Source organism: Borostomias antarcticus (genome assembly GCF_949987555.1).
Source record: "Borostomias antarcticus genome assembly, chromosome: 8".
Taxonomy (NCBI): domain Eukaryota; kingdom Metazoa; phylum Chordata; class Actinopteri; order Stomiiformes; family Stomiidae; genus Borostomias; species Borostomias antarcticus.
Window position 1 is genome coordinate 13,882,331 of NC_140241.1, and position 12,891 is coordinate 13,895,221.

The following is a 12,891-nucleotide window of genomic DNA, read 5'->3' on the forward strand; positions in this document are numbered from 1 at the left end:
TGGAAAAGGGCTATGTATCCGGGGCAAGGAATGGCACAGGAACGCGTGGGCAGGGCTAAGTACGGATCATCTGCATACACAGGAGATGGTGGGTGGAGCTAAGCGGACCACAGGTGATTGGCAGACAGCAGTCAGTGAAGGTGGAAGGTATTTAGTTCATCCATGTAGTCCGACCGTGTTGATGAGGCTAACCTGTAGTCCAGCTAAACAGGGGGTGGAGGACAGGGAATAAGGTCATCCAGAAGGACAGGGAATAAGGTCATCCAGATTGCAGGAGGCGAGGGGCGGTTTCATCGACGGAAAAGGTTGCCGGTTGTCCGATTGTTGTACAGTAGGTCTGCCTTCGGCCCAATGCATAGGACGGTCAGTGGAGGGAACAGGACACACCTACTCCTGCTCCTGGTTCTGATCTGAGGTGACCCGGGTCCTTGGGGAGGCATGGTGGGGGGGGGGGGGTCAGTAGGGGGTGAAGAGAATCTGCGTGTGGGCGGTCCTGACAGGCCCAGGGGCGGGCCGGAGCAGCTGGGTCTGGAAGAGGGCGGGGGAGTGGCCGGGGGCGTGGCCGGGGGGATGGGCAGAACGCAGGGAGAAGGCGGAGCCCATAGCTGCTGCCACCGCTGCCAGGTGGGCGGGGACTATCTGGGCCGCTGTCATTGGCTGGCACAGCTCCTTGCCCATGGTCAACTTCACCTGGAAGAGAGAGAGAGGGAGAGAGAGAAAGAGAGAGAGGGAGAGAGACAGAGAGAGAGAGAGAGAGAGAGAGAGAGAGAGAGAGAGAGAGAGGGAGACGGAGAGAGAGACAGAGAGAGAGGTAGAGAGGGAGAGAGGTAGAGAGGGAGAGAGGTAGAGAGAGAGAGAGAGAGAGACAGAGAGAGAGAGACAGAGAGAGAGGGAGAGAGAAGTAGAGAGGTAGAGAGGGAGAGAGAGACAGAGAGAGAGAGACAGAGAGAGAGGGAGAGAGAGGTAGAGAGGGGGAGAGAGACAGAGAGAGGGAGAGAGAGGTAAATAGTCTGTATCAGTGTCTAAGACAGTGAGTTCTAGAAGGTCAGGACAGTAATGTGAAACCATCCTCCTGCGTCGGGGGGGGGGGGGTGGGGGGGGGGGGATATGAAGGGCTGTTTCAGCGGTGAAATGGTTAGAACGGCCATGGGCTATCAATCACTGACCCTTGCGCTGTAACCTGACTGGAAGCATTCTCCCTTTTCCCCACATCAAAGGAGCTCCTCTCAATTAATTCAACGATGGGCTTCAGAAAAGTCATTTCCCCCATACTGTCAGCCCTGCGCTCTGCCAGTATCTCAGGGCTGACGTGCTGCGTGTCATTTTATGAGAACCAGGATGGAAACTCTTTTTTCTTCTCCTTTCTCTCTTTTCTCCATTAGGTCCGCGTTGCTCTTCAACATGTTCCCTCTTCAGCATGCTGGGTATAAAATGTCTCTCTCACTAGGACTGGCCTGGCCAGCTCTCTCACTAGGCCTGGCCTGGCCAGCTCTCTCACTAGGCCTGGCCTGGCCTGCTCTCTCAATAGGCCTGGCCTGGCCAGCTCTCTCACTAGGCCTGGCCTGGCCAGCTCTCTCACTAGGCCTGGCCTGGCCTGCTCTCTCACTAGGCCTGGCCTGGCCTGCTCTCTCAATAGGCCTGGCCTGGCCAGCTCTCTCACTAGGTCTGGCCTGGCCTGCTCTCTCAATAGGCCTGGCCTGGCCAGCTCTCTCACTAGGCCTGGCCTGGCCAGCTCTCTCACTAGGCCTGGACATCAGAGACATGTTACAACTTAGACGGCTGAATAATGAGGAACACAGTTCTTAGATTCCAACCCAAGAGAGATCTGTCCTGACTGTGTTGGTCTGCAGTGGCATTCAAGGGTAGAACGTCCATCTTTTGGTTGTCATATCTCCTCTAAGCCTTGGATGTGATGGGACATAAGGTTGTAGATATTGCTAGGGGGCTTACGGGTGGGTGGGCCGGGCCTCGGGGGGCCTGGCTGTACGGGCTGTACTTGGGCTTGGATGGTTTTCCAGCAGCTCGGTCTTTGTGACGTCTACTGGTGATGTGCTGGAAGAGAGAAGGAAGTGGAGTCACACAGAAACAGGCTCACTGGAAGTACTACTGTAGATAGACTGTACCTACAGGAATCAGATGACTCCCAGATATGGGCCATATACAGGCCAGATCTGGCCCTTGTGGCTTAGTTCCGGCCCATATGGCCCAGAATTATTACACATCCGCTTGATATCTGGGAGCACTACACAGATCAAGAATAATCTATGAGAAGAAGCACCCCTACATCAATTCAAAAAGCTTTTATCATTGTGTTTTTTCTCAATACTGCAGATAAAAACCTACTTAACCTAGTGAATCTCTCTCTCTCTCACCTGTTTGCGCTGTCTCTGAGTTCACGTGCACATCACAGGTCTCACCTGTTTGAGCTGTGTCTCTGAGTTCACGTGCACATCGCAGGTCTCACCTGTTTGAGCTGTGTCTCTGAGTTCACGTGCACATCGCAGGTCTCACCTGTTTGAGCTGTGTCTCTGAGTTCACGTGCACATCGCAGGTCTCACCTGTTTGAGCTGTGTCTCTGAGTTCACGTGCACATCGCAGGTCTCACCTGTTTGCGCTGTCTCTGAGTTCACGTGCACATCGCAGGTCTCACCTGTTTGAGCTGTGTCTCTGAGTTCACGTGCACATCGCAGGTCTCACCTGTTTGAGCTGTGTCTCTGAGTTCACGTGCACATCGCAGGTCTCACCTGTTTGAGCTGTGTCTCTGAGTTCATGTGCACATCGCAGGTCTCACCTGTTTGAGCTGTGTCTCTGAGTTCACGTGCACATCGCAGGTCTCACCTGTTTGAGCTGTGTCTCTGAGTTCACGTGCACATCGCAGGTCTCACCTGTTTGAGCTGTGTCTCTGAGTTCACGTGCACATCGCAGGTCTCACCTGCTTGAGCTGTTTCTCTGAGTTCACGTGCACATCGCAGGTCTCACCTGTTTGAGCTGTGTCTCTGAGTTCACGTGCACATCGCAGGTCTCACCTGCTTGAGCTGTTTCTCTGAGTTCACGTGCACATCGCAGGTCTCACCTGTTTGAGCTGTGTCTCTGAGTTCACGTGCACATCGCAGGTCTCACCTGCTTGAGCTGTTTCTCTGAGTTCACGTGCACATCGCAGGTCTCACCTGTTTGAGCTGTGTCTCTGAGTTCACGTGCACATCGCAGGTCTCACAGTGAAACGTTTTGTTCTGCAATCCTGTCACCGCCTTGGTGGGCGTGGCCAGCTTGCTCTTCACCCCTGGTCGTGGGAAGGACTTGATGGAGCCCACACCACTCCGAGCCTCCAGCATAGTTTTGTGCTTCGTACCTGGAGGTCAAAGGGGAAACATTTTCTTTCAATATAACAGAGACACCATGTGTGGGGTCATCACCACACCTGAAATTAAAGGACACTGACAAGCTGAATGATGTTATGTTATGTTATGTTATTTTTATTTATAATGCGCACCCTCAACCAACTGTTACATCAGCCCGGGGCGCCCGGGGGCATGATGTTAAACAGTTCGGTCCTCCACTTAAAGAGCTCTGAGGAGGAATCTTCCCCGGGTATGGACCCTGACGGAGTGAGCCCCCCCCCGGACCCTGACGGAGTGAGCCCCCCCCCGGACCCTGACGGAGTGAGCCCCCCCCCGGACCCTGACGGAGTGAGCTCCCCCCCGGACCCTGACGCAGTGAGCCCCCCCCCGGACCCTGACGCAGTGAGCCCCCCCCCGGACCCTGACGGAGTGAGCCCCCCCCCGGACCCTGACGGAGTGAGCTCCCCCCCTCACCGCTGCTGTGGGCCTCCAGCTGGGACGCCGAGTTGACGGCCACCTTGCAGAGGGAGCAGTACAGCAGGCGCCGGGCCTTCTCCTCCTCTGTCTCCGCCCCGAGCTCCGCCCCGGCGTCTGGCTCTGAGGGGGGCGTGGCGGGCCTTGACGAGGGTCTCTCCTCCCCCCCTGCTGCGGCTGAGGTAGTCTCTCTCCCTGTGGTTGTGGGAGGAGCCGACGCTGGCGCCGGCAGGGCGGAGGGGGCGGAGGCAGGGGGCGGGGCCAGCGTGAGCATGGGGGACAGTGGAGCCGTGCCGGGACTGGTAGCTGCAGAGGAAACAGAGGGGCAGGGTTTGGACCTCTATCCAGCAGGACGGGTTTGGACCTCTATGCCGTAGGGCGGGTTTGGGAGGACTCGTTTGTGTGCTGGTTTACATTACAAACAGTGCTCTGATGACCAGGCCAGTTCTGCTGTAACAAGTTCATTGTTCCTGTAGATCCGTATGACTATGACCTCTCCCCTGACTATGACCTCTCCCCTGACTATGACCTCTACCCTGACTATGACCTCTCCCCTGACTATGACCTCTCCCCTGACTATGACCTCTACCCTGACTATGACCTCTCCCCTGACTATGACCCCACCCCTGACTATGACCTCTACCCTGACTATGACCTCTCCCCTGACTATGACCTCTCCCCTGACTATGACCTCTACCCTGACTATGACCTCTCCCCTGACTATGACCTCTCCCCTGACTATGACCTCTACCCTGACTATGACCTCTACCCTGACTATGACCTCTCCCCTGACTATGACCTCTCCCCTGACTATGAACTCTATCCTGACTATGACCTCTCCCCTGACTATGATCTCTCCCCTGACTATGACCTCTCCCCTGACTATGACCTCTACCCTGACTATGACCTCTCCCCTGACTATGACCTCTCCCCTGACTATGACCTCTCCCCTGACTATGACCTCATACTCTGGGATCAGGACAATCTGGGACAATTATGTTGCTAGGAGTACGACATTCTTAAATGGCTGAATAAAGATGTAATCTACCCCGTATGAGACAGGATACTACAATTACTCAGTGTCAACAAAGCAACAGCTGTGAGATCACGTTGCATGTTGACTATTCCATCCACTGAGCTGTGAATCAGCACGACTGACAGGGGAAGACGATTAACATGTTACAAGGTGAGTAGTGCAGCTTGAGGTAACTCTCTCAAATATTGAGATGAAAGTCAGCCCACAGATCAATACTGCGGAGGAGACAACACTCCTCATTATGAAAAACATGGCACAACAATTCATCATTCACCAACATGAGATTTATCCTTGGCAGCGTCCTGTGATCGATGCCTCTCCCTCTCCAGTCCCGCTCTCCAGTGACACAGAGTGAACCAAGAGAGACAATCAATATTGAATTATATGGTGCTATTTTTTGCGAGCCATTATGTGTGGTTGGTTTGAGCCCCGGCGGAGGCGTCCGGGCGGAGCGCTACAGACGGGAGCGTCGCTGCTTCCTTCCGTCTGTCGCATAGGACGGACCACGGACATGCTGGTCCGCAGGTCACAGGAAGTTGCGCTGCAGGCATGTGTCAGTTTAAAGTCATAACCATCTCCATTTGCAAGTAATTAATTGCCTGGTTATTTGCATCTCAACTTGAACCACCATGACACCTCCTCCCCTAGTCCACCCTAGACCACCATAACACCACCTCCTCCCCTAGTCCACCCTAGACCACCATAACACCTCCTCCCCTAGTCCACCCTAGACCACCATAACACCACCTCCTCCCCTAGTCTACCCTAGACCACCATAACACCACCTCCCCTAGTCCACCCTAGACCACCATAACACCTCCTCCCCTAGTCCACCCTAGACCACCATAACACCTCCTCCCCTAGTCCACCCTAGACCACCATAACACCACCTCCTCCCCTAGTCCACCCTAGACCACCATAACACCACCTCCCCTAGTCCACTCTAGACCACCATAACACCTCCTCCCCTAGTCAACACTAGACCACCATAACACCTCCTCCCCTAGTCCACCCTAGACCACCATAACACCACCTCCTCCCCAAGTCCACCCTAGACCACCATAACACCACCTCCCCTAGTCCACTCTAGACCACCATAACACCTCCTCCCCAAGTCCACCCTAGATCACCATAACACCTCCTCCCCTAGTCCACTCTAGAACACCATAACACCTCCTCCCCTAGTCCACCCTAGCCCACCATAACACCTCCTCCCCTAGTCCATCCTAGACCACCATAACACCACCTCCTCCCCTAGTCCACCCTAGACCACCATAACACCACCTCCCCTAGTCCACCCTAGACCACCATAACACCTCCTCCCCTAGTCCACCCTAGACCACCATAACAGCTCCTCCCCTAGTCCACCCTAGACCACCATAACACCACCTCCTCCCCTAGTCCACTCTAGACCACCATAACACCTCCTCCCCTAGTCCACCCTAGACCACCATAACACCACCTCCCCTAGTCCACCCTAGACCACCATAACACCTCCTCCCCTAGTCCACCCTAGCCCACCATAACACCTCCTCCCCTAGTCCACCCTAGTTCACCATAACACCTCCTCCCCTAGTCCACTCTAGAACACCATAACACCTCCTCCCCTAGTCCACCCTAGACCACCATAACACCTCCTCCCCTAGTCCACCCTAGACCACCATAACACCTCCTCCCCTAGTCCACCCTAGACCACCATAACACCTCCTCCCCTAGTCCACCCTAGCCCACCATAACACCTCCTCCCCTAGTCCACCCTAGACCACCATAACACCACCTCCTCCCCTAGTCCACTCTAGACCACCATAACACCTCCTCCCCTAGTCCACCCTAGACCACCATAACACCTCCTCCCCTAGTCCACCCTAGACCACCATAACACCTCCTCCCCTAGTCCACCCTAGACCACCATAACACCTCCTCTCCTAGTCCACCCTAGACCACCATAACACCACCTCCTCCCCTAGTCCACCCTAGCCCACCATAACACCTCCTCTCCTAGTCCACCCTAGACCACCATAACACCACCTCCTCCCCTAGTCCACCCTAGACCACCATAACACCTCCTCCTCTAGTCCACCCTAGACCACCATAGCACCTCCTCTCCTAGTCCACCCTAGACCACCATAACACCACCTCCTCCCCTAGTTCACCCTAGACCACCATAACACCTCCTCCCCTAGTCCACCCTAGACCACCATAACACCACCTCCTCCCCTAGTCCACCCTAAACCACCATAACACCTCCTCCTCCCCTAGTCCACCCTAGACCACCATAACACCACCTCCTCCCCTAGTCCACCCTAGACCCCATAACACCTCCTCCCCTAGTCCACCTTAGACCACAATAACACCACCTCCTCCCCTAGTCCACTCTAGACCACCATAACACCTCCTCCCCTAGTCCACCCTAGACCACCATAACACCACCTCCCCTAGTCCACCCTAGACCACCATAACACCTCCTCCCCTAGTCCACCCTAGACCACCATAACACCTCCTCCCCTAGTCCACGCTAGACCACCATAACACCTCCTCTCCTAGTCCACCCTAGACCACCATAACACCACCTACCCTAGTCCACCCTAGACCACCATAACACCACCTCATCCACTAGTCCACCCTAGACCACCTCCCCTAGTCCACCCTAGTCCACCATAACACCTCCTCCCCTAGTCCACCCTAGACCACCATAACACCTCCTCCCCTAGTCCACCCTAGACCACCATAACACCTCCTCCCCTAGTCCACCCTAGTCCACCATAACACCACCTCCCCTAGTCCACCCTAGACCACCATAACACCTCCTCCCCTAGTCCACCCTAGACCACCATAACACCTCCTCCCCAAGTCCACCCTAGACCACCATAACACCTCCTCCCCTAGTCCACCCTATACCACCATAACACCTCCTCCCCTAGTCCACCCTAGACCACCATAACACCTCCTCTCCTAGTCCACCCTAGACCACCATAACACCACCTCCTCCCCTAGTCCACCCTAGCCCACCATAACACCTCCTCTCCTAGTCCACCCTAGACCACCATAACACCACCTCCTCCCCTAGTCCACCCTAGACCACCATAACACCTCCTCCTCTAGTCCACCCTAGACCACCATAGCACCTCCTCTCCTAGTCCACCCTAGACCACCATAACACCACCTCCTCCCCTAGTTCACCCTAGACCACCATAACACCTCCTCCCCTAGTCCACCCTAGACCACCATAACACCACCTCCTCCCCTAGTCCACCCTAAACCACCATAACACCTCCTCCTCCCCTAGTCCACCCTAGACCACCATAACACCACCTCCTCCCCTAGTCCACCCTAGACCCCATAACACCTCCTCCCCTAGTCCACCTTAGACCACCATAACACCACCTCCTCCCCTAGTCCACTCTAGACCACCATAACACCTCCTCCCCTAGTCCACCCTAGACCACCATAACACCACCTCCCCTAGTCCACCCTAGACCACCATAACACCTCCTCCCCTAGTCCACCCTAGACCACCATAACACCTCCTCCCCTAGTCCACGCTAGACCACCATAACACCTCCTCTCCTAGTCCACCCTAGACCACCATAACACCACCTACCCTAGTCCACCCTAGACCACCATAACACCACCTCATCCACTAGTCCACCCTAGACCACCTCCCCTAGTCCACCCTAGTCCACCATAACACCTCCTCCCCTAGTCCACCCTAGACCACCATAACACCTCCTCCCCTAGTCCACCCTAGACCACCATAACACCTCCTCCCCTAGTCCACCCTAGTCCACCATAACACCACCTCCCCTAGTCCACCCTAGACCACCATAACACCTCCTCCCCTAGTCCACCCTAGACCACCATAACACCTCCTCCCCAAGTCCACCCTAGATCACCATAACACCTCCTCCCCTAGTCCACTCTAGAACACCATAACACCTCCTCCCCTAGTCCACCCTAGCCCACCATAACACCTCCTCCCCTAGTCCACCCTAGACCACCATAACACCTCCTCCCCTAGTCCATCCTAGACCACCATAACACCACCTCCTCCCCTAGTCCACCCTAGACCACCATAACACCACCTCCCCTAGTCCACCCTAGACCACCATAACAGCTCCTCCCCTAGTCCACCCTAGACCACCATAACACCACCTCCCCTAGTCCACCCTAGACCACCATAACACCTCCTCCCCTAGTCCACCCTAGCCCACCATAACACCACCTCCTCCCCTAGTCCACTCTAGACCACCATAACACCTCCTCCCCTAGTCCACCCTAGACCACCATAACACCTCCTCCCCTAGTCCACCCTAGACCACCATAACACCTCCTCCCCTAGTCCACCCTAGACCACCATAACACCTCCTCTCCTAGTCCACCCTAGACCACCATAACACCACCTCCTCCCCTAGTCCACCCTAGACCACCATAACACCTCCTCTCCTAGTCCACCCTAGACCACCATAACACCACCTCCTCCCCTAGTCCACCCTAGACCACCATAACACCTCCTCCTCTAGTCCACCCTAGACCACCATAGCACCTCCTCTCCTAGTCCACCCTAGACCACCATAACACCACCTCCTCCCCTAGTTCACCCTAGTCCACCATAACACCTCCTCCCCTAGTCCACCCTAGACCACCATAACACCACCTCCTCCCCTAGTCCACCCTAGACCACCATAACACCTCCTCCTCCCCTAGTCCACCCTAGACCACCATAACACCACCTCCTCCCCTAGTCCACCCTAGACCCCCATAACACCTCCTCCCCTAGTCCACCTTAGACCACCATAACACCACCTCCTCCCCTAGTCCACTCTAGACCACCATAACACCTCCTCCCCTAGTCCACCCTAGACCACCATAACACCACCTCCCCTAGTCCACCCTAGACCACCATAACACCTCCTCCCCTAGTCCACCCTAGACCACCATAACACCTCCTCCCCTAGTCCACGCTAGACCACCATAACACCTCCTCTCCTAGTCCACCCTAGACCACCATAACACCACCTACCCTAGTCCACCCTAGACCACCATAACACCACCTCCTCCACTAGTCCACCCTAGACCACCTCCCCTAGTCCACCCTAGACCACCATAACACCTCCTCCCCTAGTCCACCCTAGACCACCATAACACCTCCTCCCCTGGTCCACCCTAGACCACCATAACACCACCTCCTCCCCTAGTCCACCCTAGACCACCATAACACCACCTCCCCTAGTCCACCCTAGTCCACCATAACACCTCCTCCCCTAGTCCACCCTAGACCACCATAACACCTCCTCCCCTAGTCCACCCTAGACCACCATAACACCTCCCCTCCTAGTCCACCCTAGTCCACCATAACACCTCCTACCCTAGTCCACCCTAGACCACCATAACACCTCCTCCTCCCCTAGTCCACCCTAGACCACCATAACACCAACTCCTCCACTAGTCCACCCTAGACCACCATAACACCTCCTCCCCTAGTCCACCCTAGACCACCATAACACCACCTCCCCTAGTCCACCCTAGACCACCATAACACCTCCTCCCCTAGTCCACCCTAGACCACCATAACACCTCCTCCCCTAGTCCACCCTAGACCACCATAACACCTCCTCTCCTAGTCCACCCTAGACCACCATAACACCACCTCCTCCCCTAGTCCACCCTAGACCACCATAACACCTCCTCTCCTAGTCCACCCTAGACCACCATAACACCACCTCCTCCCCTAGTCCACCCTAGACCACCATAACACCTCCTCCTCTAGTCCACCCTAGACCACCATAGCACCTCCTCTCCTAGTCCACCCTAGACCACCATAACACCACCTCCTCCCCTAGTTCACCCTAGACCACCATAACACCTCCTCCCCTAGTCCACCCTAGACCACCATAACACCACCTCCTCCCCTAGTCCACCCTAGACCACCATAACACCTCCTCCTCCCCTAGTCCACCCTAGACCACCATAACACCACCTCCTCCCCTAGTCCACCCTAGACCCCCATAACACCTCCTCCCCTAGTCCACCTTAGACCACCATAACACCACCTCCTCCCCTAGTCCACTCTAGACCACCATAACACCTCCTCCCCTAGTCCACCCTAGACCACCATAACACCACCTCCCCTAGTCCACCCTAGACCACCATAACACCTCCTCCCCTAGTCCACCCTAGACCACCATAACACCTCCTCCCCTAGTCCACGCTAGACCACCATAACACCTCCTCTCCTAGTCCACCCTAGACCACCATAACACCACCTACCCTAGTCCACCCTAGACCACCATAACACCACCTCCTCCACTAGTCCACCCTAGACCACCTCCCCTAGTCCACCCTAGACCACCATAACACCTCCTCCCCTAGTCCACCCTAGACCACCATAACACCTCCTCCCCTAGTCCACCCTAGACCACCATAACACCACCTCCTCCCCTAGTCCACCCTAGACCACCATAACACCACCTCCCCTAGTCCACCCTAGACCACCATAACACCTCCTCCCCTAGTCCACCCTAGACCACCATAACACCTCCTCCCCTAGTCCACCCTAGACCACCATAACACCTCCCCTCCTAGTCCACCCTAGACCACCATAACACCTCCTACCCTAGTCCACCCTAGACCACCATAACACCTCCTCCTCCCCTAGTCCACCCTAGACCACCATAACACCAACTCCTCCACTAGTCCACCCTAGACCACCATAACACCTCCTCCCCTAGTCCACCCTAGACCACCATAACACCACCTCCCTTAGACCACCCTAGACCACCATAACACCACCTCCCCTAGTCCACCCTAGACCACCATAACACCTCCTCCCCTAGTCCACCCTAGATCACCATAACACCTCATCCCCTAGTCCCCTCTAGACCACCATAACACCTCCTCCCCTAGTCCACCCTAGACCACCATAACACCTCCTACCCTAGTCCAACCTAGACCACCATAACACCACCTCCTCCCCTAGTCCACCCTAGACCACAATAACACCACCTCCTCCACTAGTCCACCCTAGACCACCATAACACCACCTCCTTCCCTAGTCCACCCTAGACCACCATAACACCTCCTCCCCTAGTCCACCCTAGACCACCATAACACCTCCTCCCCTAGTCCACCCTAGACCACCATAACACCACCTCCTCCCCTAGTCCACCCTAGACCACCATAACACCTCCTCCCCTAGTCCACCCTAGACCACCATAACACCACCTCCTCCCCTAGTCCACCCTAGACCACCATAACACCTCCTCCCCTAGTCCACCCTAGACCACCATAACACCTCCTCCCCTAGTCCACCCTAGACCACCATAACACCTCCTCCCCTAGTCCACCCTAGACCACCATAACACCACCTCCTCCCCTAGTCCACCCTAGACCACCATAACACCTCCTCCCCTAGTCCACCCTAGACCACCATAACACCTCCTCCCCTAGTCCACGCTAGACCACCATAACACCTCCTCTCCTAGTCCACCCTAGACCACCATAACACCTCCTACCCTAGTCCACCCTAGACCACCATAACACCACCTCCTCCCCTAGTCCACCCTAGACCACAATAACACCACCTCCTCCACTAGTCCACCCTAGACCACCATAACACCACCTCCTCCCCTAGTCCACCCTAGACCACCATAACACCTCCTCCCCTAGTCCACCCTAGACCACCATAACACCTCCTCCCCTAGTCCACCCTAGACCACCATAACACCACCTCCTCCCCTAGTCCACCCTAGACCACCATAACACCTCCTCCCCTAGTCCACCCTAGACCACCATAACACCTCCTCCCCTAGTCCACCCTAGACCACCATAACACCACCTCCTCCCCTAGTCCACCCTAGACCACCATAACACCACCTCCTCCCCTAGTCCACCCTAGACCACCATAACACCTCCTCCCCTAGTCCACCCTAGACCACCATAACACCTCCTCCCCTAGTCCACCCTAGACCACCATAACACCTCCTCCTCCCCTAGTCCACCCTAGACCACCATAACACCTCCTCCCCTAGTCCACCCTAGGCCACC

At 55.8% G+C, this 12,891-nt stretch overlaps 1 protein-coding gene across 1 annotated transcript in view; it reads right to left on the minus strand.

Moving 5' to 3' along the window:
- Positions 1 to 456: 456 nt before the first annotated feature.
- The window catches only part of znf385d (zinc finger protein 385D), a gene marked incomplete at both ends in the record, with an annotated part of 65,853 nt that continues 53,418 nt past the window's right edge, over positions 457 to 12,891 (minus strand). The window contains 4 exons of the mRNA XM_084442481.1: positions 457 to 690; positions 1,951 to 2,052; positions 3,168 to 3,349; positions 3,813 to 4,118. Of these exons, the coding sequence (XP_084298607.1) occupies positions 457 to 690; positions 1,951 to 2,052; positions 3,168 to 3,349; positions 3,813 to 4,118 (824 nt within the window). The remainder of the gene's footprint in view (positions 691 to 1,950; positions 2,053 to 3,167; positions 3,350 to 3,812; positions 4,119 to 12,891) is intronic.